Raw genomic sequence first — 23,454 nt, 5'->3', positions numbered from 1 at the left:
AGTAGGGATGATGTTCGTTGAGAAATTATCGATGTCGATGCCATTATCGAATTCTCTTATCAAACCGATTCCTTATCGAATCCAGATAAGTTGTTGTGTGTGCACTGAGTTCCAAAAGCCATAAATGTTACGTGACTGGGCCGACACGCTGTTTATATGGAGGAAAGGCGGACGTGACTGAGGACAACATGCGGACGTTAAAGGGTGAAGGTTTCAGGTGAGAGAGGACGCTAGAGGCACGGCCCCAGTGAGCATATAGTGCTGCTATGTGCGTTGTAAATAAAAACAATTGCAGACAAACACATCGCCAACATGGACGAGGTGCCGCTTACTTTCAACATCCCGGTGAAGCACACTGTGGAGAAGAAGGGGACCAGCACGGTAGCGAATCGATACTCACAACGGGGCAAGAGAAGTAGGCTTTTACTGTTGTGCTAGCTTGCTATGCTAATGGCCAGAAACTGCCACCTATGATGATTTTCAAGGGGAAGATGCTGCCGAAAGAAAAGTTTCCACCTTGAGTCATCATTAAGGAATGACGAATGAACTCCAACTGCTGGACAAGGGTGTAAACAGGACGTTCAAAGTGAAGTTGGGAGCGTCAAGGGAGCGATGGATGACAGACGAACACACCTTCACGAAAACTGGGAGGCAGCGTGTTACACCACAATTTGTGAATGGATCGTGGATGCTTGAGCTAACGTGTCTGCTTGCACTGTTGTTCGAGCTTTCGGCAACGGAACTGACTTTGAAAATGACGAGGGAATCTGGCGTGTTTGATGGAGAACTTGCCCAGCTGTTCATTTCGGACACAGAAGATGAGAACTTTGATGGATTTGTGGATGAGGCTTGATCAAAAAAAATAATGGGAGCATATTGATAAATACTTCAATAAAGTACAAGCGAACTCAGCTTTGCTCCTGCTGCCTTTTTAAAACAGTGTCCATGCATGATAGCGCATGTTTAACCATGCCTGCGCCCAAAAATACGCTGCGCCTTATTTATGCGTTAAATACAGAAATAGCACCCGTAACTGACACGCCGCCTTTTAATACGGTGCGCCCTATGGTCGCGGAAATACGGTATAGTGGCTTTGATAACGGGAACCGGTTCTCAAAAAGGAATTTGAATCCATGGAATCGGCTCTTTTCTTATCGAAGCACCGGGAGAACCTGTTTTCGAACATCATCCCTAGTGAGGAGATTTGTGTACACACCGTGATGGCTTCGATAAGGAGGTGATCCAGTCTATTCTGAGTGCCGGCGTAGTTGGAGACGGGAAGCTTTTTCCTGCTGGCGACGCTTGCCCATGCCGGGATGGTCCTCTTCACCTTCTTGACTTTGCCCTTCTTGTACTTGTAGCCGTCCTTCAACCTGCGGACACAAGAACAGAAGGAGGGGCGCGGGGGGTGCAAGAGGCGTTGAGTGTCATGCTCGGCGGCGGCCAGGAGCGATATTTCACTGTGATGGTCCCCACCCTTATCTCTAGCGCATCCTCACCTTAGTAGGGGAACATAGCAGTGTGTTGCGCACTGGCCAGCCACGCAGTCCTTGCATTTGTCACTTCCGTTTGTCACCGACAGGGAAGACAAACTGAAAATTTGAGAACATCTTGTCTTAATGAGCGGATCAGTGGCTGACTGCTAGCGCTGACCAAGAACACAGTCAAGAAAACGACTCAGTGACTAAGGACTAAATAATCGCCGTCCACTCTCACTTACTAGCAGCCAGTGGCGGCGGAAAAGGCAACGCCACATCCAGCAGAAGGGTGGGCGGCCTGCTGTTATCCAGCAGAGGTAAGGATCATGTGAGCAGATAAGTGCTATCAAAGTGAAATATCGCAGCGATCCCCCGTGTGACGACTGGGCGGGCGCTCGTGGAACTTACTCCTTTTTTTCCGGTCCCTCCTCGGCCTTGTCGGCGGCCTCGTCGTCCGCCTTTTCGCCATTCTCCGCCGGCTCGCCATCGCTCGCCTTGGCCTCGCCGGCATCAGCGGTCTTGGCAGAGGATGCGGGTTGCTCGCCGTCGGCGGACAGGGACTCGTCTGGAGTGTCTGCGGGATCTGGCGGTCACAAAACCGAGATTTCTCTTAATCTACTGTTATTGTAGGGATTCTCATTGCTCTACGCTCATTTACATCTACAGTGTTCCCTTGCTACAACGCGGTTCATTTTATAGATATATTTTGTGTGTCTCTTTTTTTACAGGGTTTAAAAAAAAAATTTTTGAACAGCGTATGAATGCGCATTGTGTTCTGCGTCCTTATTGACAATGGTCTACTGTCCCATAGCCAATCAATCATCTTCATGCCATTTGTCCTGTACACCAGTGGTCCCCAACCTTTTTGTAAATGCGGACGCTTGAAAATTTGTCCCACGGACCGGGGGGTGGGGGGGGTGTCATAAAAAAATACAATCATGTGTGCTTACGGACTGTATCCCTGCAGACTGTATTGATCTATACTGATATATAATGTAAGAACCAGAAATATTAATAACAGAAAGAAACAACCCTTTTGTGCGAATGAGTGTAAATGGGGGAGGGAGTTTTTTTGGGTTGGTGCACTAATTGAAAGTGCATCTTGTGTTTTTTATGTTGATTTAATAAAAAAATAAAATAATAAAAAATAAAATATATGTATATATATATATATATATATATATATATACACACACACGCACACATATAATTTTATTTTTTCTTGTGCGGCCCGGTACCAATCGATCCACGGACCGGTACCGGGCCGCGGCCCAGTGGTTCGGGACCACTGCTGTACACTACAGAATACAAAGAAGTGACTAGAGGCCAGAGGATCTGTAAAATACGCCATCCATCCAACCATCCATCCATTTTCTACCGCTTATTCCCTTTGGGGTCGCGGGGGGCGCTGGAGCCTATCTCAGCTACAATCGGGCGGAAGGCGGGGTACACCCTGGACAAGTCGCCACCTCATCGCAGGGCCTAAAATACGCCAGTCACTATTAATAATTTCTTATGTTCAACCTCACGTTGATCATTTAAGTTAAATGTGTTATTTCTAAAAGCTATCATATTTTACTTTTTATAGGAAATCGTTTGTACCTTGCCCTGGATAAAGTCGAAGAAAATGGATGGAGGGACGTATAAATATTTATTCAGTTTCCAAACCGCTTATCCTCATTATTTCTCAAATAAATGTTTTGGTCTAAAACAGGTTTTAATCTTTGGTTTCATTCTTTAATACAGTAGTGTACTGTGCTTATTTTTAATCAATCCACGAACATTTCAACTTTGAGAGTGTTTAAACCAGAGAAATGTGGGAAAATGTTAATGCCTGTCTGAGAAGTTTATAAAATGTGTGGTTAGGAGTTTTACAGCCTTAAAATATATTAAACAAAACATACTGCACAGTATTGTAGACAGACAAAACAATAAAAAAAACATCCTGTAAATGAAAAAATATATACAATGAACGAAAACATAAAACAAAAAGCAACTACTAAACGGATTGCACTTAAAGCGGGTATTTTTTGGAACGTAACCCCCGCGTTAAACGAGGGAACACTGTACTGCACATGCTAGTACTGTGAGCACCCTTTGACAAAAAAAAAAAAGAAGAGGAAAGCTTATCAAAAAAAAGATCAAGTGCTGCCATGCAAGCACCAATTTTTTTCTTAAATCAAGACTACATTTCTACACTATATTTGACCTTTGCATTTATTCTCATCTATCAACCTCTTCTAGACACTCACATGTCCCATGTAATGTAGCACACAATGTTTACTAGATCATTTACTAACTTTATCATTGAAAATGTCAAATTCTATAACATGCATGCATTTGGTAACTCTAATCTGTTGCCACGCTCCCTCAAACAATACACTTTCTGTGTTGTGACCAGAGGTGGGTAGAGTAGCCAGAAATTGTACTCAAGTAAGAGTACGGTACTGTTACTTTAGAGATTTATTACTCAAGTAAAAGTAAGGAGGAGTCACCCAAATATTTACTTGAGTAAAAGTAAAAAGTATGTTGTGAAAAAACTACTCAAGTACTGAGTAACATACACACTCATATCATATATATATATATATATATATATATATATATATATATATATATATACATACACACATATACATTGATATATACAGTATATAATTCATATGTATTTATTTTGCCGTTTTTGTTTACATGTTAAAGGTGTTTTAATGAATATACATGCATGTTTAACATATAGATTCCTTTCTTTCATGCAGACTAGAATATAAGTTGGTGCATTACCTGATTCTGATGACTTGCGTTGATTGTAATCAGTCAGTAGTGATGATAACGTCCACGTTTTCAAATGGAGGAGGAGAAGAAAAGTTCCTCCTTTCTGTCTAATACCACATGAAAGTGGTGGGTTTTTGGCATCTTATTTGTCCAGCTTCCATATTCGTTTTATACACTTTACAAGAAATATATTGGCGTCAAACTCCTTAGCTTGCCAGTTTGTTTGCGCTGGCTTTCGGAGACTCTTGTTTTGAAAGCGCAGGCGCGATGGAGCGGCACTTTTATTGTGAAGACAGGCTTTTGACGGGATGTACGGTTGAAATAAAAAAGTATCTTTTTTCCTTCACACTTTTGATTGATTGATTGGAACTTTTATTATTAGATTGCACAGTACAGTACACATTCCGTACAATTAACCACTAAATGGTAACACCCCAATAAGTTTTTCAACTTGTTTAAGTCAGGTCATGTGACCACCTGGCTCTGTTTGATTGGTCCAACGTCACCAGTGACTGCATCTGATTGGTGGAACGAAGTGAAACGTCACCAGTAAGGCAGGCACTTTGAAGGTCTGTCTGACAGACCAAAACAAACAAAGCGTGCATTAACAGATCGATAAAAATTAGTAGCGAGTAGCGAGCTGAATGTAGATAAAAGTAGCGGAGTAAAAGTAGCGTTCCTTCTCTATAAATATACTTAAGTAAAAGTAAAAGTATGTTGCATTAAAACTACTCTTAGAAGTACAATTTATCCCAAAAGTTACTCAAGTAGATGTAACGGAGTAAATGTAGCGCGTTACTACCCACCTCTGGTTGTGACCTCTGTTTCCATCAAAGAATACACCTTCTAGCTGGCTACTAATAAATACTCTACAACTACCACTGGTTCAGTGTTTGGATTGTAATCATCCAAACAGGATGAGCAGCAAAGAAGAAAGTTGTCAACGTTGTAGCTCGAAGAGTTAACAGTGACGAAAAGAAAGCTAGCTAGATGATGCTAACTATGCTAGCTTGTTTTGGTGTTCCTGATCGCCTCCCCATTCTGCAACGCAGTGCGAAAGGAACAGCGATTACCTGCGGCTGAGGAGAGTGTTCAACACATTTTGTTTGGATCCTATTTTTTTGGTATTTCATTACCGTTTAAGTGATATTTCCACGCGAAAATAAATGTATTGTATTTCTGTGTTTTTGCTGACATTCCTGTAGTCGTCTGGTCTGCAGCTTGTTTTGTTAATTGCAGGCATGTGATTTGAACTTAATGAAAAAGACTGAAAATAAGCAGGGGGCCTGGGCCGCAGGTCCTCTGATTGGCCTGTACGTAATGTTTTGCACTGATCTTGACCAGTCGTGACTCATCATAGTAAACAACCAACCAATCATGGATGTTCTTATACGTAAACCAACCAATCATCATTGATGTTTCCTATATATTTTGTCCCCTGCCCATGGAGTTGCTTCGCTACGTAGCTTCGTTTTTAAGTTAATAATTCTTAATGGAAAACTGTAGTTTTTACCACTGCAGCCGTAAACCGGAATGGATTATCAAAAACCGTATTCATTACGGGAAAACCGTAGTTGTTGACAGGTATGGCAGAGACGGATCAAGATTTTAACACACATTGTAGGTCGGAAAAAAACAGACAAAAGGAAAATATTTTTACAGAGATAAAAAAAGACGGATTTCCGACTATAGACGGAAAAATCACATGCCTGTTATTGAGTCTTGCCTTACTCCAAAAATTAGGGATGTCCCGATCCAGGTTTTTGTACTTCCGATCCGATACCGATATTGTTTTTGCACTTCCGATCCGATACTGACCGATACTGGCCTATCCGAGCATGTATTAAAGTTATTTAGCCTACTTTAGTTGTCAGAATCATGTTGAAAAGGGTTTTAGTACTCTTGATAACAACTAGCCAGCTGAATTAGGTGAGTTTGAATAATACACAATGGTTGGTAACAAGAAACTGACCTGTTTATTCAAGGATAAACACAAAATAGACAAAATTATACATGACAAACAGAAATGGCATCATTGAAACAAGGGCTGGGCGATATGGCCTTTTTTTAATATTGCGATATTTTAAGGCCATATTGCGATACACGATATATATCTCGATATTTTGCCTTAGCCTTGAATGAACACTTGATGCATATAATCACAGCAGTATGATGATTCTATGTGTTTTGATTGATTGATTGAGACTTTTATTAGTAGGTTGCACAGTGAAGTACATATTCCGTACAATTGACCACTAAATGGTAACACCCCAATAAGTTTTTCAACTTGTTTAAGTCGGGGTCCACTTAAATTGATTCATGATACAGATATATACTATCAGATATATACTATCATCATAATACAGTCACCACACAAGATAATCACATTGAATTATTTACATTATTTATAATCCAGGGTGTGGAGGGGGGCACCGGATGTAAGTGTCAAAAAGACAGCTAAAAGAGTTTGATATGAGAATAAATCTAAAGTTAAAATATAGGGTAGAAATGCATCCATTTGCAGGAAATGTAGTCTTGATTTTCAAAATGTTCTTTCAAGGCTTGCATGTCTACATTAAAACATTCTTCTTCATACTGCATTAATATGTGGGCTTTGTACCGAGGATGTCGTTGTGGCTTGTGCAGCCCTTTGAGACACTTGTGATTTAGGGCTATATAAATAAAGATTGATTGATTGATTGATAATATACCGTATTTTCCGCACTATAAGGCGCACCTAAAAACCACAAATTTTCTCAAAAGCTGACAGTGCGCCTTATAACCCGGTGCGCTTTATATATGGATTAATATTAAGATTCATTTTCATAAAGTTTCGGTCTCGCAACTACGGTAAACAGCCGCCATCTTTTTTCCCCGTAGAAGAGGAAGTGCTTCTTCTACGCAAGCAACCGCCAAGGTAAGCACCCGCCCCCATAGAACAGGAAGCGCTTCTTCTTCTACTGTAAGCAACCACCCGCCCGCGTAGAAGAAGAAGCGCGCGAATATTACGTTTCATTTCCTTTGTGTGTTTACATCTGTAAAGACCACAAAATGGCTCCTACTAAGCGACAGGGATCCGGTTCGTGAAAAGACGCAATCTCTCCATCCGCACACGGATTACTATTTCACAGCAACTGCCTAAAGACTTTCAAGAAAAGCAGGCTACTTTCCGTGCATATTGTAAAAACAAGATAGCTGAAAAAAAGATCCGGCCAGAGAACATTATCAACATGGACGAGGTTCCACTGACTTGATATTCCTGTGAACCGCACTGTGGATACAACGGGAGCACGTACGGTGAATATTCGCACCACAGGGAATGAGAAGTCATCCTTCACTGTGGTTCTAGCTTGCCATGCTAATGGCCAGAAACTTCCACCCATGGTGATATTCAAAAGGAAGACCTTGCCAAAAGAGACCTTTCCAGCCGGCGTCATCATAAAAGCTAACTCGAAGGGATGGATGAAGAAAAGATGAGCGAGTGGTTAAGGTAAGTTTACGCGAAGAGGCCGGGTGGCTTTTTTCACGCAGCTCCGTCCATGTTGATATACGACTCCGTGCGCGCCCACATCACGCTGGTTTTTAATATATTATTAAAGTTTGACTGACCTATCTGACTGTTTTTTTGACATTCCTTTAGCGCAGTTAGATGCGGCTTATAACACGGGGCGTCTTATAGGTGGACAAAGTTTTGAAATATGCCGTTCATTGAAGGCGCGGCTTATAACCCAGGGCGCCTTATGGTGCGGAAAATACGGTATGCTACTTTTAAACTTTCATGCAGAGAAGGAAATCACAACTAAAAAAAATCACTAATTTTTTCATACGGTGTTGATCTGGAAATTTTTGCCTCGGCATTTTGATGGTGTGGGCGTGTGGCACCGAACGGAGATAAGCGTCTCGACAGACGTTATAATATTTGAACAATGATGACAAAAACTGTTTTCTCCGTCGTGTCCGTGTGTCGAAAATTGTTATAGACCTATTTTTTTATTTGATTTTGTGCGTGGCATATAATTGCTATGCGCAGAGGACGTTTAAACAGTGCGCAATTGCACAAGCGCGCACCTTAGAGAGAACGTTGGTCACACGGCTGCGCTAGCATCACAGCTAGCGTTAGCCATGCTGCTACCTCTCTGCTCGGGGAGGACGTATACGTACCGTATTTTCCGCACTATAAGGCGCACCTAAAAACCACAATTTTTCTCAAAAGCTGACAGTGCGCCTAATAACCCGGTGCGCTTTATTACGATTCATTTTCATAAAGTTTCGGTCTCGCAACTTCGGTAAACAGCCGCCATCTTTTTTCCCGGTAGAACAGGAAGCGCTTCTTCTTCTACGCAAGCAACCGCCAAGGAAAGCACCCGCCCCCATAGAACAGGAAGCGCTTCACCCGCCCCCATAGAACAGGAAGCGCTTCACCCGCCCCCGGAAGAAGAAGAAAAAACGCGCGGATATCACCGTACGTTTCATTTCCTGTTTACATCTGTAAAGACCACAAAATGGCTTCTACTAAACGATCCGGTTCATAAAAAGACGCAATCTCTCCATCCGCACACGGATTACTACCGTATTTCACAGCAACTGAACCGCACTGTGGAACGGGAGCACGTACGGTGAATATTCGCTCCACAGGGAATGAGAAGTCATCCTTCACTGTGGTTCTAGCTTGCCATGCTAACTTCCACTCATGGTGATATTCAAAAGGAAGACCTTGCCAAAAGAGACCTTTCCAGCCGGCGTCATCATAAAAGCTAACTCGAAGGGATGGATGGATGAAGAAAAGATGAGCGAGTGGTTAAGGGAAGTTTACGCGAAGAGGCCGGGTGGCTTTTTTCACACAGCTCCGAAGGCGAACACACCTTCACTAAGACGGGCAGACAGCCTCGGACGACATACGCCAACATTTGCCAGTGGATCGTAAATGCTTGGGCAGATATTTCGGTCACAACTGTGGTCCGAGCTTTCCGGAAGGCAGGATTCACAGAACAACAGCGACACTGACTCCCGATGACTTCTACGAGACGGAACCGGCCATTTTGGATCCCACGCTTGCGCAACTTTTCAATTCGGACACCGAAGGCGAAGAATTCGAAGGATTTACGAATGAAGAATAACTTCAGAAGGTGAGCGCTATGTTTATTTTGTGTGTTGTGACATTAACGTTCGAGCAACATTATGTTACTATTGCTCTACACCATTTTGAATTTTACTATGTTTGTGATTGCACATTTGCGTACATTTTGGGACAGAGTTGTTAGAACGCTGGTTTTCAATATATTATTAAAGTTTGACTGAACTATCTGACTGTTTTTTTGACATTCACTTTAGCGCAGCGTTTTTTTGACATTCACTTTAGCGCAGCGTAGGCGCGGCTTTTAGTCCGGGGCGGCTTATTGGTGGACAAAATTATGAAATATGTAATTCATAGAAGGTGCGGCTAATAATCCGGTGCGCCTTATAGTGCGGAAAATACGGTATGTGACATATGACGTGACAGTTTGTGACGTATGACGTGACAGTATGTGACGTGTGTAAGAAGGTGCGCTTGCTGTCTGAGAGAAGCACAGACAGAAAAGAGTGAGAAGAGCCTGTCGTGTAATGCCAGCAGCTAAAAGCAACTGCGTGAGAATCCACAGACCTGTGGATGTGTTGAAGGTGTGCTTGAAAATGCGGAACGGAAATTAGGGAGCAGCAGAAAAGTGGAATGTACTATTTAAATAGGTGCGTTGGAAAACACGGAGCGGAGTTTTTTTTTTTTAAACTGGATCTGGATCAGCATTTTCCCATGCCTTGCCGATACGCATTTTTTTTGCAAATATCGGCGGCCGATCTGATCCAAATATCGGATCGGGACATCCCTACCAAAAATAACATCAGAACATTACAAAAACAATGATGATTCGTCGCTTCCAACCAACAGTACTGTGATACCTCCTTAGGCCTAATCGGAATACTCCCACTTCCTTCTTGTCTCAGCTCTAAACACTTGGTAGCTCGCACTCATGTCAATCAAGTGGGGTCCGATTTCTCCGTCAGGTAAGTGGGAGGCCCAAGTTTTAGGTCAGCACTGCCCTCGAAACGAGATATCGTGAGCTATACAGCTAAAACATGAATTACAAAGAGTTTGACTTAAAAAAACAGATAAAACAATAAAAAGCAGATTCCGTAAAACCTAGCCAGAACTTACGTATAATCACTTGTCAGTTGAACTTTTTTTGTTTTAAAATTATATTGTTTAGGAAACGTGGGACCAGAAGCGACAAGTTTTATGCGGCGCTAATGTGGTTAATTGCGAGTAATTTCAGAATCACCTTTATGTCTTAGAAAAGTGTAGACATTTGCATTTCAAAATATAACAAGTCTTCATTTTATAACTATGGACACATCGTAAGGTTTCCTCGTGCGAAACCCTGAAGTATTGCAAACATTTAAATAAAAACAATTCCAAGCTCTTTAATGTAATTTTGGAGTTCGAACATTTTTCAAGATGGCTGACATTTCTTCCTGGAGGTTACAGAAAGTACGAGAACATGTGAGCTGCTGCCTGCTCTTCTTTACTTATACTATGCTATAAGTCTCCTATTTGTCAAAGTTTGGATTTTTTATTGGGCTGCAGTGCTCTTCTGTCTACTTGTTAATAGTTAAAAAAACAATTGTGCTATGGAACCATCTTTGGACAAGTTCGCTCACTGCAGGTACTGCATAGTCATTCTGTTTACTTTTTTTCTAAACCTACTGTAAGTACAGTTCCTATTCATTCATCACTCCAAGCAACGTTTGTAAGTTTTACAATATAACTAAAACAATTTATACTGACTAAACCATCCCATGTGTGATGTCTGTAGGAGTGTTTTCATGCATATTTGTACGTGCTATCAATTAGTAATGAAGCTAGCGTCGTTAGCATTAGCTAACATGTTTACGAGTGTTTGTGTTACTATTATTAACTTTCAATGGCATTCTTTTTGTATTGTTTCAGTTTCACAAATTCCTCAGTAAATTCACCAAAACATCATCGTGGAGTTATTGAGGCTGTTTATCTGATTGGATAGCTAGCTTGCGCAGCTAGTGGGTCATAACGATGACTTGTGTTTTACTGGCGTGTTACAGACAGTTTGGAAACAATGTATGGAAATAAACATTTACAAAATATTTGTGTAAATAACTAAATTTCACAACGTATATATCTGCGGCTAATATATGGTAAAAAAAAAAAAATTGTAAAATTTAAATATCTCTTGTGTGCTCTACAGTGCGGAAAATACTGCAAAATATGTATATTTTAGGAATAAGATTCAATTCACACAAAAACTCAACTTCTAGGCAAGCAACTAGTTCATAACACAAGGACCACCTGTATTTATCTTTGCACCTTAAGTTACTATTGCACAAAAACAAGGTCCCTGTAGGACTGGGTTAATTTAAAACAATTGTACATAAGATATACAAGTAGGGGGTTTCTGCTGCGGGTCTACTTCAGTTTAGGGGCCCATGGTCGGGAAAATGTCAAAAACCCAGGTTATAAAGCACAGGGGTCAAACGCAAGACCCGGGGGCCAGATATGGCCCACCACATCAATTTAGGGCTATATAAATACACATTGATTGATCGAATTTATGTGCCCCGCAAAAGCCTGCAAATAACGTGTAAATTAAGTATTTCAAAATTAAAGTATTTAAAATAAATACATCTTAAAAACAAATACAAATACAACTAAATAAATCACAAAAAATAAAGTACTGCATCTTTTGTGTGTACCGTATTTTCCGCACTATTAGCCGCACCTAAAAACCACAAATTTACTCAAAAGCTGACAGTGCGGCTTTTAACCCGGTGCGCTTTATATATGGATTAATATTAAGATTCATTTTCATAAAGTTTAGGTCTCGCAACTACGGTAAACAGCCGCCATCTTTTTTCCCCGTAGAAGAGGAAGTGCTTCTTCTTCTACGCAAGCAACCGCCAAGGTAAGCACCCGCCCCCATAGAACAGGAAGCGCTTCTTCTTCTACTGTAAGCAACCACCCGCCCGCGTAGAAGAAGAAGAAGCGCGCGAATATTACGTTTCATTTCCTTTGTGTGTTTACATCTGTAAAGACCACAAAATGGCTCCTACTAAGCGACAGGGATCCGGTTCATGAAAAGACGCAATCTCTCCATCCGCACACGGATTACTATTTCACAGCAACTGCCTAAAGACTTTCAAGAAAAGCAGGCTACTTTCCGTGCATATTTTAAAAACAAGATAGCTGAAAAAAAGATCCGGCCAGAGAACATTATCAACATGGACGAGGTTCCACGGACTTTTGATATTCCTGTGAACCGCACTGTGGATACAACGGGAGCACGTACGGTGAATATTCGCACCACAGGGAATGAGAAGTCATCCTTCACTGTGGTTCTAGCTTGCCATGCTAATGGCCAGAAACTTCCACCCATGGTGATATTCAAAAGGAAGACCTTGCCAAAAGAGACCTTTCCAGCCGGCGTCATCATAAAAGCTAACTCGAAGGGATGGATGAAGAAAAGATGAGCGAGTGGTTAAGGTAAGTTTAAGTTTACGCGAAGAGGCCGGGTGGCTTTTTTCACGCAGCTCCGTCCATGTTGATATACGATTCCATGCGCGCCCACATCACGCTGGTTTTAATATATTATTAAAGTTTGACTGACCTATTTGACTGTTTTTTTGACATTCCTTTAGCGCAGTTAGATGCGGCTTACAACACGGGGCGGCTTATAGGTGGAAAAAGTTTTGAAATATGCCGTTCATTGAAGGCGCGGCTTATAACCCAGGGCGCCTTATGGTGCGGAAAATACGGTATGTAAAAAAAAAATCAATGCATAAGCAATTGTGTAATAACATTACAAGGTGATTATACATTTAGATTCATATATATATTCACTCTCGCAGGCAGCCATGACTTAATACGTGGCCCTCAATGGAAATGCGTTTGACACCCCAGCACCCATGTCAGTGATGAGCGCTGGTCTGCTAGTTTTGTCCAGTGATCTTGCGTTTCTTTCATGGCTGTTTATGACATTTGCAGCATTTTCCTGTTGCATTTGTTTTATCTTTGGATTTTGCGTCATTTCAGTAATCGGAGCGTTTTGCATGATTTGTCACCATAAAAATACAAAAGTCTGTGCGTCGTTTCAATTATGGTGTTCATGTTTTACAAAAAAAATGTACCGTATTTTCCGCACTATAAGGCGCACCGGATTATTAGCCGCACCTTCAATGAATGGCATATTTCATAACTTTGTCCACCAATAAGCCGCCCCGGACTATAAGCCGCGCCTACGCTGCGCTAAAGGGAATGTCAAAAAAACAGTCAGATAGGTCAGTCAAACTTTAATAATATATTAAAAACCAGCGTTCTAACAACTCTGTCCCAAAATGTACGCAAATGTGCAATCACAAACATAGTAAAATTCAAAATAGTGCAGAGCAATAGCAACATAATGTTGCTCGAACGTTAATGTCACAACACACAAAATAAACATAACGCTCACTTTCTGAAGTTATTCTTCATTCATAAATCCCTCGAATTTTTCTCCTTCGGTGTCCGAATTGAAAAGTTGGGCGAATGTCGTCCGGCGCTGCCTCTGTCTTAGTGAAGGTGTGTTCGCCTTCGGTCATCCATTGTTCCCACGCAGTTAGCAGTCTAGCTTCGAATGCCCTGTTGACACCAATATGTAGCGGCTGGAGGTCTTTTGTCAATCCACCCGGAATGACGGCGAGTATTGAATTAAGCGCGTAAGCGTGTCTCTCAATGTGATGTTATGAGCTAGCAAATATAACAACTACACTACCCAGCATGCAACGATAGTGACGAGCATGCGCGGTAGCCCTGAGAAGCGTTGTATGCTGGCAGTTAGAATGTGGTTATGAGCACGCTGTGAGTAAACGTTGAGAACTCAGTTAACACGCCTCGTCTGCATTATTTATAATTAGACAGACAACACACTTAATAGGAGCCATTTTGGGGTCTTTACATAAACACACAAATGGAAATGAAACGTCACATATCCCAGCATGCACCGCGCGCTTCTTCGTCATCCACTGTTCCTACGCAGTTAGCAGTCTAGCTTCGAATGCCCTGTTGACACCAATATCTAGCGGCTGGAGGTCTTTTGTCAATCCACCCGGAATGACGGCGAGTATTGAATTAAGCGCGTAAGCGTGTCTCTCAATGTGATGTTATGAGCTAGCAAATATAACAACTACACTACCCAGCATGCAACGATAGTGACGAGCATGCGCGGTAGCCCTGAGAAGCGTTGTTGTATGCTGGCAGTTAGAATGTGGTTATGAGCACGCTGTGAGTAAACGTTGAGAACTCAGTTAACACGCTTCGTCTGCATTATTTATAATTAGACAGACAACACACTTAATAGGAGCCATTTTGGGGTCTTTACATAAACACACAAATGGAAATGAAACGTCACATATCCCAGCATGCACCGCGTGCTTCTTCTTCTTCCGGGGCGGGTGGTTGCTTACAGTAGAAGAAGAAGCGCTTCCTGTTCTATGGGGGCGGGTGCTTACCTTGGCGGTTGCTTGCGTAGAAGAAGAAGCGCTTCCTGTTCTACCGGGAAAAAAGATGGCGGCTGTTTACCGAAGTTGCGAGATCGAAACTTTATGAAAATGAATCGTAATATTAATCCATATATAAAGCGCACCGGGTTAAAAGCCGCACTGTCAGCTTTTGAGTAAATTTGTGGTTTTTAGGTGCGGCTAATGGTGCGGAAAATACGGTATGCTTCAAGGGGAACATTATCACAATTTCAGAATGGTTAAAACCATTAAAAATCAGTTCCCAGTGGCTTATTATATTTTTTGAAGTTTTTTTCAAAATTTTACCCATCACGCAATATCCCTAAAAAAAGCTTCAAAGTGCCTGATTTTAACCATCGTTATAAACACCCGTCCATTTTCCTGTGACGTCACATAGTGAAGCCAACACAAACAAACATGGCGAAAAGAACAGCAAGCTATAGCGACATTAGCTCGGATTCAGACTCGGATTTCAGCGGCTTAAGCGATTCAACAGATTACGAATGTATTGAAACGGATGGTTGTAGTGTGGAGGCAGGTAGCGAAAACGAAATTGAAGAAGAAACTGAAGCTATTGAGCCATATCGGTTTGAACCGTATGCAAGCGAAACCGACGAAAACGACACGACAGCCAGCGACACGGGAGAAAGCGAGGACGAATTCGGCGATCGCCTTCTAACCAACGAATGGTATGTGTTTGTTTGGCATTAAAGGAAACTAATAAATAATGAACTAGGTTTACAGCATATGAAATACATTTGGCAACAACATGCACTTTGAGAGTGCAGACAGCCCAGTTTTCATCAATTAATATATTCTGTAGATATACCCTCATCCGCGCTCTTTTCTTGAAAGCTGATCTGTCCAGTTTTGGAGTTGATGTCAGCAGGCCAGGGAAGCTAGGGTCGATAGGGGGTTTAGCTCGCTCGTCTGCGGGAACAAACTGACGCCATTTCTTGCCGTGCTACTGAGGTCCTTTGTCCCTGAATTGCTCACACACTCCGGCAGATTCAATGGGGGTCTGGTGGCAGATTTCTTTGACTTTATCGTTGGAAATGCATCTGCTTTGAGTGTCGCAGGATATCCACACATTCTTGCCACCTCTGTCGTAGCATAGCTTTCGTCGGTAAAGTGTGCGGAACAAACGTCCAATTTCTTGCCACTTTCGCATCTTTGGGCCACTGGTGCAACTTGAATCTGTCCCTGTTCGTGTTGTTACACCCTCCGACAAACCACCGACAAGGCATTATGTCTCCAAGGTACAGAAAACAATCGAAAAAAACGTAAAATAACAGAGCTGATTTGACCCGGTGTTTGAGAAAATGGCGGATTGCTTCCCGATGTGACGCCACGTTGTGACGTCATCGCTCCGAGAGCGAATATTAGAAAGGCGTTTAATTCGCCAAAATTCACCCATTTAGAGTTCGGAAATCGGTTAAAAAAAAAAGTATTTTTTCTGCAACATCAAGGTATATATTGACGCTTACATGTCTGGTGATAATGTTCCCCTTTCACATTTTTTCTGTGTGCATGAAAACACACTGTCATGTTATGTGTGTAGTTTCGGTCAAACTTCCAGACTATCTGCATGTATTTGGTTGTTGATTGTAGTTTTGAAAGTTGTAAAGTTAAACGTTGTTCACATCCCCGGAAGGGCCTCGACTTGGAAATTTCCAGGTCTGGTTTCTCAAAGTGTCAATAACGCACAAAATTTTACATCTCAGGATGATACAAAATGGTCCCTGAAGTTGAGTTTTGATATATTTACTTATAGTTTTGTTTGTTTGTATACATATCTGTCCTTATAATGCTGAAATAAGAAGCCAATCTGCGCATTGAAACAGCTTTTTGTGCTAGCTAAAACTGTCGAGGCCACCGCCATGAGAATCCAGGAAAAAACTCCACTGTGGTCAGACAGTATAAAACATTCAACTACAATTATTCGCTTTGTATGGCAATTTACGACGTTTTTTAACCATTCAGTCTGCATTCACAACGGTATACCGCAACGATCGGTACCGCTATTTAACTAAATAAAGTTTTAAAAAATGCCATTCAGTGATTTTCTTTGGGTTACATTTTAATTCATGCATTTCTCGACTATGGTATTCTGAATTTAATTTTCCAAAATATAGGTCACATCTTTCTCTATTGTTTTAACGCAGGTGTGTCAAACTTGTTTTTATTGAGGGCCGCATGTAACAGTGAATATGAATATAAATGTATATTAGCCTTTTCACACAATTTGCATAATAATACATGCATTTCGTCAGAAAGAGCTTTTAATATATTCACCTTTACTTTGCAGTCCAATTATCAAAATAAAAAGGTTTTGCTATCGCATCCGATCCGAGGATTTAACAATTACTTTTCTAAAGGACTACAAAGATGGCGATGTCTTTTGCGTGACTAGCGTCTAAAGCTCATGGGAGTTGTGGTCCAAAAATAAATTTAACTTTAAGTTGTTACTCTTAACATAATAAATGATAACGACACACTCTTAAATAAAGGAAACAGTCGCAAACCAACCTACAAAAATGTTTTCATGATGTTTTTCTGGGTAAACTGCACCTATTAAGCAATTTTACAAATTCCTCAGCTACATAAAACGCAAAATTGAGTCTGCTTTAACGCATATTTGCTGTTTCGGCTGTGATGCAACTTTTTATTTTATTTTTTAGCTTAGCAGAATCTGTGTGAAAGAGGCAAATAGTTTTGAGGTGTGAATATTACAACAAAATGTTAAGAAAACATTGAAAAGTAGCAGCAGCTTCTCTCAAATTGCTAGCTTTTCATCATGCTTTTGTGGAAAAGGGTGCCAGCCATCTTTGCTGTGTGGGATGAGTGTGTAAACCACATGTCAAAGTCAAGGCCAAATATGGCACACTGCAAGATTTAAATTGGCCTGCTGTGTCATTTTATGTGGTCCTGCATCATTCTATGCAGCCCGCCACATCATATAAGTGGCCTGCCATGGACACATCATTTTAAGTAATACGCCACATTCATGAATCATGTGGCGGGCCAGAATTGGTCCCCGGGCCTTGAGTTTAACACTTGTGTCTTAATGGGAAATTCAAGACTAAAAAGCCACTGATTCTTTAATTTTTTTAAATGTGTAGCTACATTAATATTTGACCTATCACAATGGTTTATTGGAAATGTTTTTTTCCACAATCTTTAAAATGGTATCAGTTGCTTTGATAAATTTGGCATTTCCCATTTGTTGTCATGTATGTAATGACTAAAGCGCAGTTTTGGTTCAAACTTCCAGACTATCTGCATTTAAATTGGTCGCCTAGTTTTGGTGTGTCAATTTAAGACGGCAGATAGCATTCCAAACAGCAAAACTGGGCTTTGTTTGGAGCAAACTTGTGAGATCGCCGAAGGCAGCAGCCATGTTCAAGCTAAGGAGCCTCTGGTGCGTTCACGGGAACTTGGTTCAGCTCGATGGACGTCCTCGACCGACCTCACCTGTCTCTGCTGTAGCCGAAAAGGACTGCTTCTCCAGGGTCGGAGTCGCTGCTGCTCGGCGAATCGGCATTGCGGGGGGTTGACCTGAAAGGTGAAGATTAAAAAAAGCAACAAATGAGAACGCCGAGAAATAGCACTGGTTCGAGGCCCTCAGCCTGAACAAACAACCCCACATTCATTCACCGCGGCCCGCATCGTTTAATGGGGCGGGAAACTGCACCGGGGTGGACTAAAAAAAAGGGAAGTCCCAAATGGACGCTGCTAGTCGAAACTGTTGGTATAGTGGACTCTTGACCGTTGTGGTTCGACTCAGAAAATTTCGCCATTTTGTCCGCTGGTTACCGTGCCACACACACACACACACACACACACACATTACACTCACACACACAGCGATGATGGTGGCGTCGAGTAAGAGCGAAAAATGCATTTATTTAACCGGCCCGTGTGCATAAAAACCCCCTTAGCCGAACGACGACGCACTCGGCACGCAATGCAAACTTACCGTGGACTTTAAGGCGAGAAGCGAGATAGTCACCAATTTGAATTTCTGCACGATCCTTTATTTCGATTCCTCTGTTTACGAGCCCCGCCCCGTTCGAGCCGTTGGTGACGTCACAGCGTCTCGCGCAAGCACGTCCACCGACTGTCATGGCTGCCGTGGGGTTCCTTTGTTGTTTTCATTGAAGCCAACATGTAGCATTGATGGTTAAACGGGGCTGGTGGCGAGGATAAAGACGAACAAAAACAACGGGGCAGGGTTTCCGTTTAAGTCCAATTATCAAAATAAAATGGTTTTGCTATCGCATCCGACCCGAGGATTTAACAATTACTGTTCTTAAGGACTACAAAGATGGCGACATGTTTTGCGGGACTAGCGTTTAAAGCTCATGGGAGTTGTGGTCCAAATAAATTTAACTTCAAGTTGTTGCTCTTAACATAATAAATGATAACTAGACACTCTTAAATAAAGGAAACAATCGTAAACCAACCTACAAAAATGTTTTTCATGATGTTTTTCTGGGTAAACTGCACCTATTAAGCAAGTTTCCAAATTCACCAGCTCCATAAAACGCCAAATTGAGTCTGCTTGATCGCGTATTGCTGTTTCGGCTGTGATGCAACTTTTTATTTTATTTTTTTAGCTTAGCAGAATATGTCTGAAAGAGGCAAATAGTTTTGAGGTGTGAATATTACTGCAAAAGGTTAATAAAACATTGAAAAGTAGCAGCAGCTTCTCTCAAAAAAGCTTTTTATCTTTGCTGTGTGGGATGAGTGTGTAAACCACATTGATTCCATCCATCCATTTTCTACCGCTTATTCCCTTTGGGTTCGCGGGGGGCGCTGGAGCCTATCTCAGCTACAATCGGGCGGAAGGCGGTGTACACCCTAGACAAGTCGCCACCTCATCGCAGGGCCAACACAGATAGACAGACAACATTCACACTCACATCCACATTGATTGATTGATTGAAATTGATTGATTGATTGATTGAAACTTTTATTAGTAGATTGCACAGTGAAGAACATATTCCGTGCAATTGACCACTAAATGGTAAGATGGATGGATGGATGGTAAGACCTGAATAAGTTTTTCAACTTGTTTAAGTTGATTCATGATACAGATATATTCTATCTTCATAATACAGTCATCACACAAGATAATCATCAGAGTATATACTTGAATTATTTACATTATTTACAATCCGGGGTGTGGGATATGGAGGGGGGGGGGGGTAGGTTTGGTTGGTATCAACACTTCAGTCATCAACAATTGCATCATCAGAGAAATTGACATTGGAACAGTGTAGGGCTGACTTGGTGGGATATGTACAGCAAGTAGTGGACACAGAGAGAGAGATCAGAAAGTATAAGAAAAAGTGTCTACATTTGATTATTTACAATCCGAAGAGGTATGATGTGGAAGGGAGGGTGTTAGTTTAGGGTTGAAGTTGCCTGGAAGTGTTCTTTTAGTGCGGTTTTGAAGGATGATAGAGATGCCCTTTCTTTTACACCTGTTGGGAGTGCATTCCATATTGATGTGGATTTTTCGGGACCCCTGATTTATTATTATTAGCCTTTATTTAACCAGGTAAAATCCCATTGAGATCAAAGATCTCTTTTCCAAGGGAGACCTGGCCAAGAGGGCAGCAGCAAGGTTACATTAAAAACAGTAAACAAATACATAAAACATCACATTTACAACATTAAAACTTGCTCACATGACACATGTGCATACAGACAAGGTAGACTGCAGTCCTTTCACAGAAGCTTTAAACTCATTCAGCGTAACTAGGGTTTGAAGTTTAATGTTCGATTGTAGGTTATTCCAAGCCTTCGGTGCTGAAAACCTAAATGCTTTCTTGCCCAGTTCAGTTCTTACTTTGGGGACAACAAATTGCAGAACATCCATTGAACGAAGATTGTGACTTCCTTGTTTCTTTGTTAAAAGACAAGACAGATAAGATGGAGTGATACCCAGAATGGTTTTGTAGATGAAAACATACCAATGATTGAGGCGTCGAGCACATAAAGATGTCCAGTTAACCATTGAGTATAACAAACAATGGTGAGTAAGGGGAGCGCAGTTGGTGATGAATCTCAGTGCCCCGTGGTACACACTATCCAGCTTGTGGAGACAACCAGCAGTAGCATTCATGTACAACACATCTCCATAGTCAATAACAGGTAAAAAGGTTGTTTCCACCAATTTCTGTTTCACAGTAAAAGAAAAGCAAGACTTGTTTCTATAATAAAATCCCAGTAAAAGTTTCAGTTTTTTTACAACATACTGAATGTGCTCCTTAAAACTCAAGTGGTCATCAATTAAAAATCCTAAATATTTAAAAGCAGATACTAACATAATTTGTTGCCCATTTCTTGTTAAAATGTTCTCACACAGTGATGATCTTACAGTTTTTGATGTGGTAAAGAGCATACACTTTGTTTTCTCTGCATTTAAAACCAGTTGAAGATAGCAAAGTTGTTCTTGTACTCTGTCAAATGCATGTTGTAGATATTTAAAAGCCTCAGCAAGAGTGGGTGCTGTGCAGTATATGACAGTATCATCAGCATAGAAATGGAAAGTTGAGTTCGGAATATTCTGTCCAAGATTATTTATGTAAATAGTGAATAATAAGGGGCCCAACACAGAACCTTGAGGGACACCCTTTTTCACTTGCAGTACGTCCGAGGAGGAACCTTCTATCTGAACAGCCCGAGTTCTACTTGTGAGGTAATTTGCAAACCATCCAACTGCTTGCTGAGAAAAACCAATAGCTGAAAGACGTTTGATTAAAATGACATGATCAACAGTATCAAATGCCTTTGAAAAGTCAATAAAGAGGGACAGACAGCATTGCTTCTTGTCAAGAGCTTTAGTTACATCATTTATAAACTTCATAGCAGCAGTAACAGTACTGTGATTTCTACGAAAACCTGACTGAAATGGTGACAGAATAAAATTGGTGTCCAAAAAGTCTTTTATCTGTTCACTGATAAGGGATTCAAGCACTTTTGCCAGAACAGAGAGTTTAGAGATCGGTCTGTAATTATTTAGATTACTAGGGTCACCTCCTTTTAATAGGGGGATTACAAGGGCAGATTTCCAATCCAAAGGGATTTCATTTGAAATTAGAGTAAGGTTAAAAATGTGAGTCAGTGGTTCAGCTATAATTTCAGCTGCCAACTTTAAAAAGAGCGGCTCCAACTTATCAGAGCCAGCTGGCTTTCTAGGTTTAAGTTGTTTTAGAGCCCTCGTGACCTCTGTTGTGGTAAAGGGCGTAAAGTTAAAAACCTGGGTATTTTCAACGGTTCTTTCCGGAGTTAGCGGAGCTTCAGTAGAGTTGTCAGAATTGTAGAGAAAACCAGAGGAAATAAAATGATTATTAAAATGACTACCCATTTCTCTTCTGTCACTTACTCTGACACCATCAACAAGTATACTAGGTGGGAGATTGACTGAATTACAGCAGCCGGACAAAGATTTGATGATTTTCCAAAACTTCTTTGGGTGTTTGAGATTTTCAGTTGTTGTGGAGAAATAAAATTCTGATTTGACTTTCCGAAGGAGAGAGGTAAATTGATTTCTTAATTGTCTAAAATTCAACCAATCTGCTTCTAACCCTGACTTGCGTGCCCTGGCCCAAGCAACATTACGCTCATGCAATAAATCTGACAGGTCCGATGTAAACCACTGATTGTCACGTCCTTTAACCCTACATTTTCTAAAAGGGGCATGTTTGTTCACTATACTCAAGACGTTTTCGTGAAAATATTTCCAAGCCAGTTCAACATTATCAAAAAGAGCAATTCTATCCCAATTAAAAAGATGCAAGTCATGTAAAAAAGCTTGCGTCTCAAATAATTTCATATTACGTTTTTCAACAAGACGAGGCTTGCTTTTAGGAATCCTTGTGTCTCGCACTACTGCAATCACACAATGATCACTCACATCATTAGGGAAAACACCAGATGCAACAAATTTAAAGGGCATATTTGTTAGAATTAAGTCAATGAGTGTAGCTTTTTGAGGGCATTTAGGATTAGGTCTTGTAGCTGAGTTAATTAATTGTGTTAAATTTAGAGCTTCACACTGTGCTTTCAAAGAGTCAGACACAGATGTGAGCCAGTCCCAGTTCAAATCACCAACCATCACTATTTCATTGTATTTCAGTTGAGACAGAAGCTTCACAAGAGTAGATAGGGAATTACTAGGGGCAGATGGAGGCCTATAACACCCCACTACCATTATGTGGTGATTTCTAGCTAATTCAATTTCAAGTGCTAACAGTTCAAGTTCTTTACTTACTGATTCAGAGAGCACTAATTTAACATCAAACCTCTGCTTAATATATATGGCCACTCCACCACCTTTTCTTTGTCGGTCAGTACGATAGACATTATAGCCATGAATGTAAATATCTTTATCAAGCACAGATTGTTTAAGCCAAGTTTCAGATAAGACTACAATATCAGCATTTGTTGAGTTTATCCAGATCTTTATCATATCCAGTTTAGGGAGTAAACTCCGAACATTGATATGAATAATCCCAAGACCAGATCTAGTTTTAAAATCCGCAGGTGTAAAACATTGTGTAGGTGTATCAGGGCCTGGATTAGTCTCAACATTTCCTGAGAGCAATAACAATAATATAACTAAACATTTGCG

At 41.1% G+C, this 23,454-nt stretch overlaps 1 protein-coding gene across 1 annotated transcript in view; it reads right to left on the bottom strand.

The window, feature by feature from the left end:
- Positions 1-18,952, bottom strand: part of hp1bp3 (heterochromatin protein 1, binding protein 3) — a 32,199-nt gene extending 13,247 nt beyond the window's left edge. Inside the window, exons 1-5 of the mRNA XM_061937790.2 lie at positions 18,790-18,952; positions 18,285-18,368; positions 1,887-2,061; positions 1,500-1,592; positions 1,217-1,373 (exon numbers count right to left, since the gene is read on the bottom strand). Of these exons, the coding sequence (XP_061793774.2) occupies positions 1,217-1,373; positions 1,500-1,592; positions 1,887-2,061; positions 18,285-18,368; positions 18,790-18,937 (657 nt within the window). The 5' untranslated portion in view covers positions 18,938-18,952. The remainder of the gene's footprint in view (positions 1-1,216; positions 1,374-1,499; positions 1,593-1,886; positions 2,062-18,284; positions 18,369-18,789) is intronic.
- Between the last annotated feature and the right edge of the window lie 4,502 nt (positions 18,953-23,454).

This window comes from Nerophis lumbriciformis, linkage group LG03 (assembly GCF_033978685.3).
Source record: "Nerophis lumbriciformis linkage group LG03, RoL_Nlum_v2.1, whole genome shotgun sequence".
In the NCBI taxonomy this organism is placed as follows: Eukaryota; Metazoa; Chordata; class Actinopteri; order Syngnathiformes; family Syngnathidae; genus Nerophis; species Nerophis lumbriciformis.
Note: the sequence above shows the minus strand (reverse complement) of the source record. Positions and strands in the feature narration are given on the sequence as shown.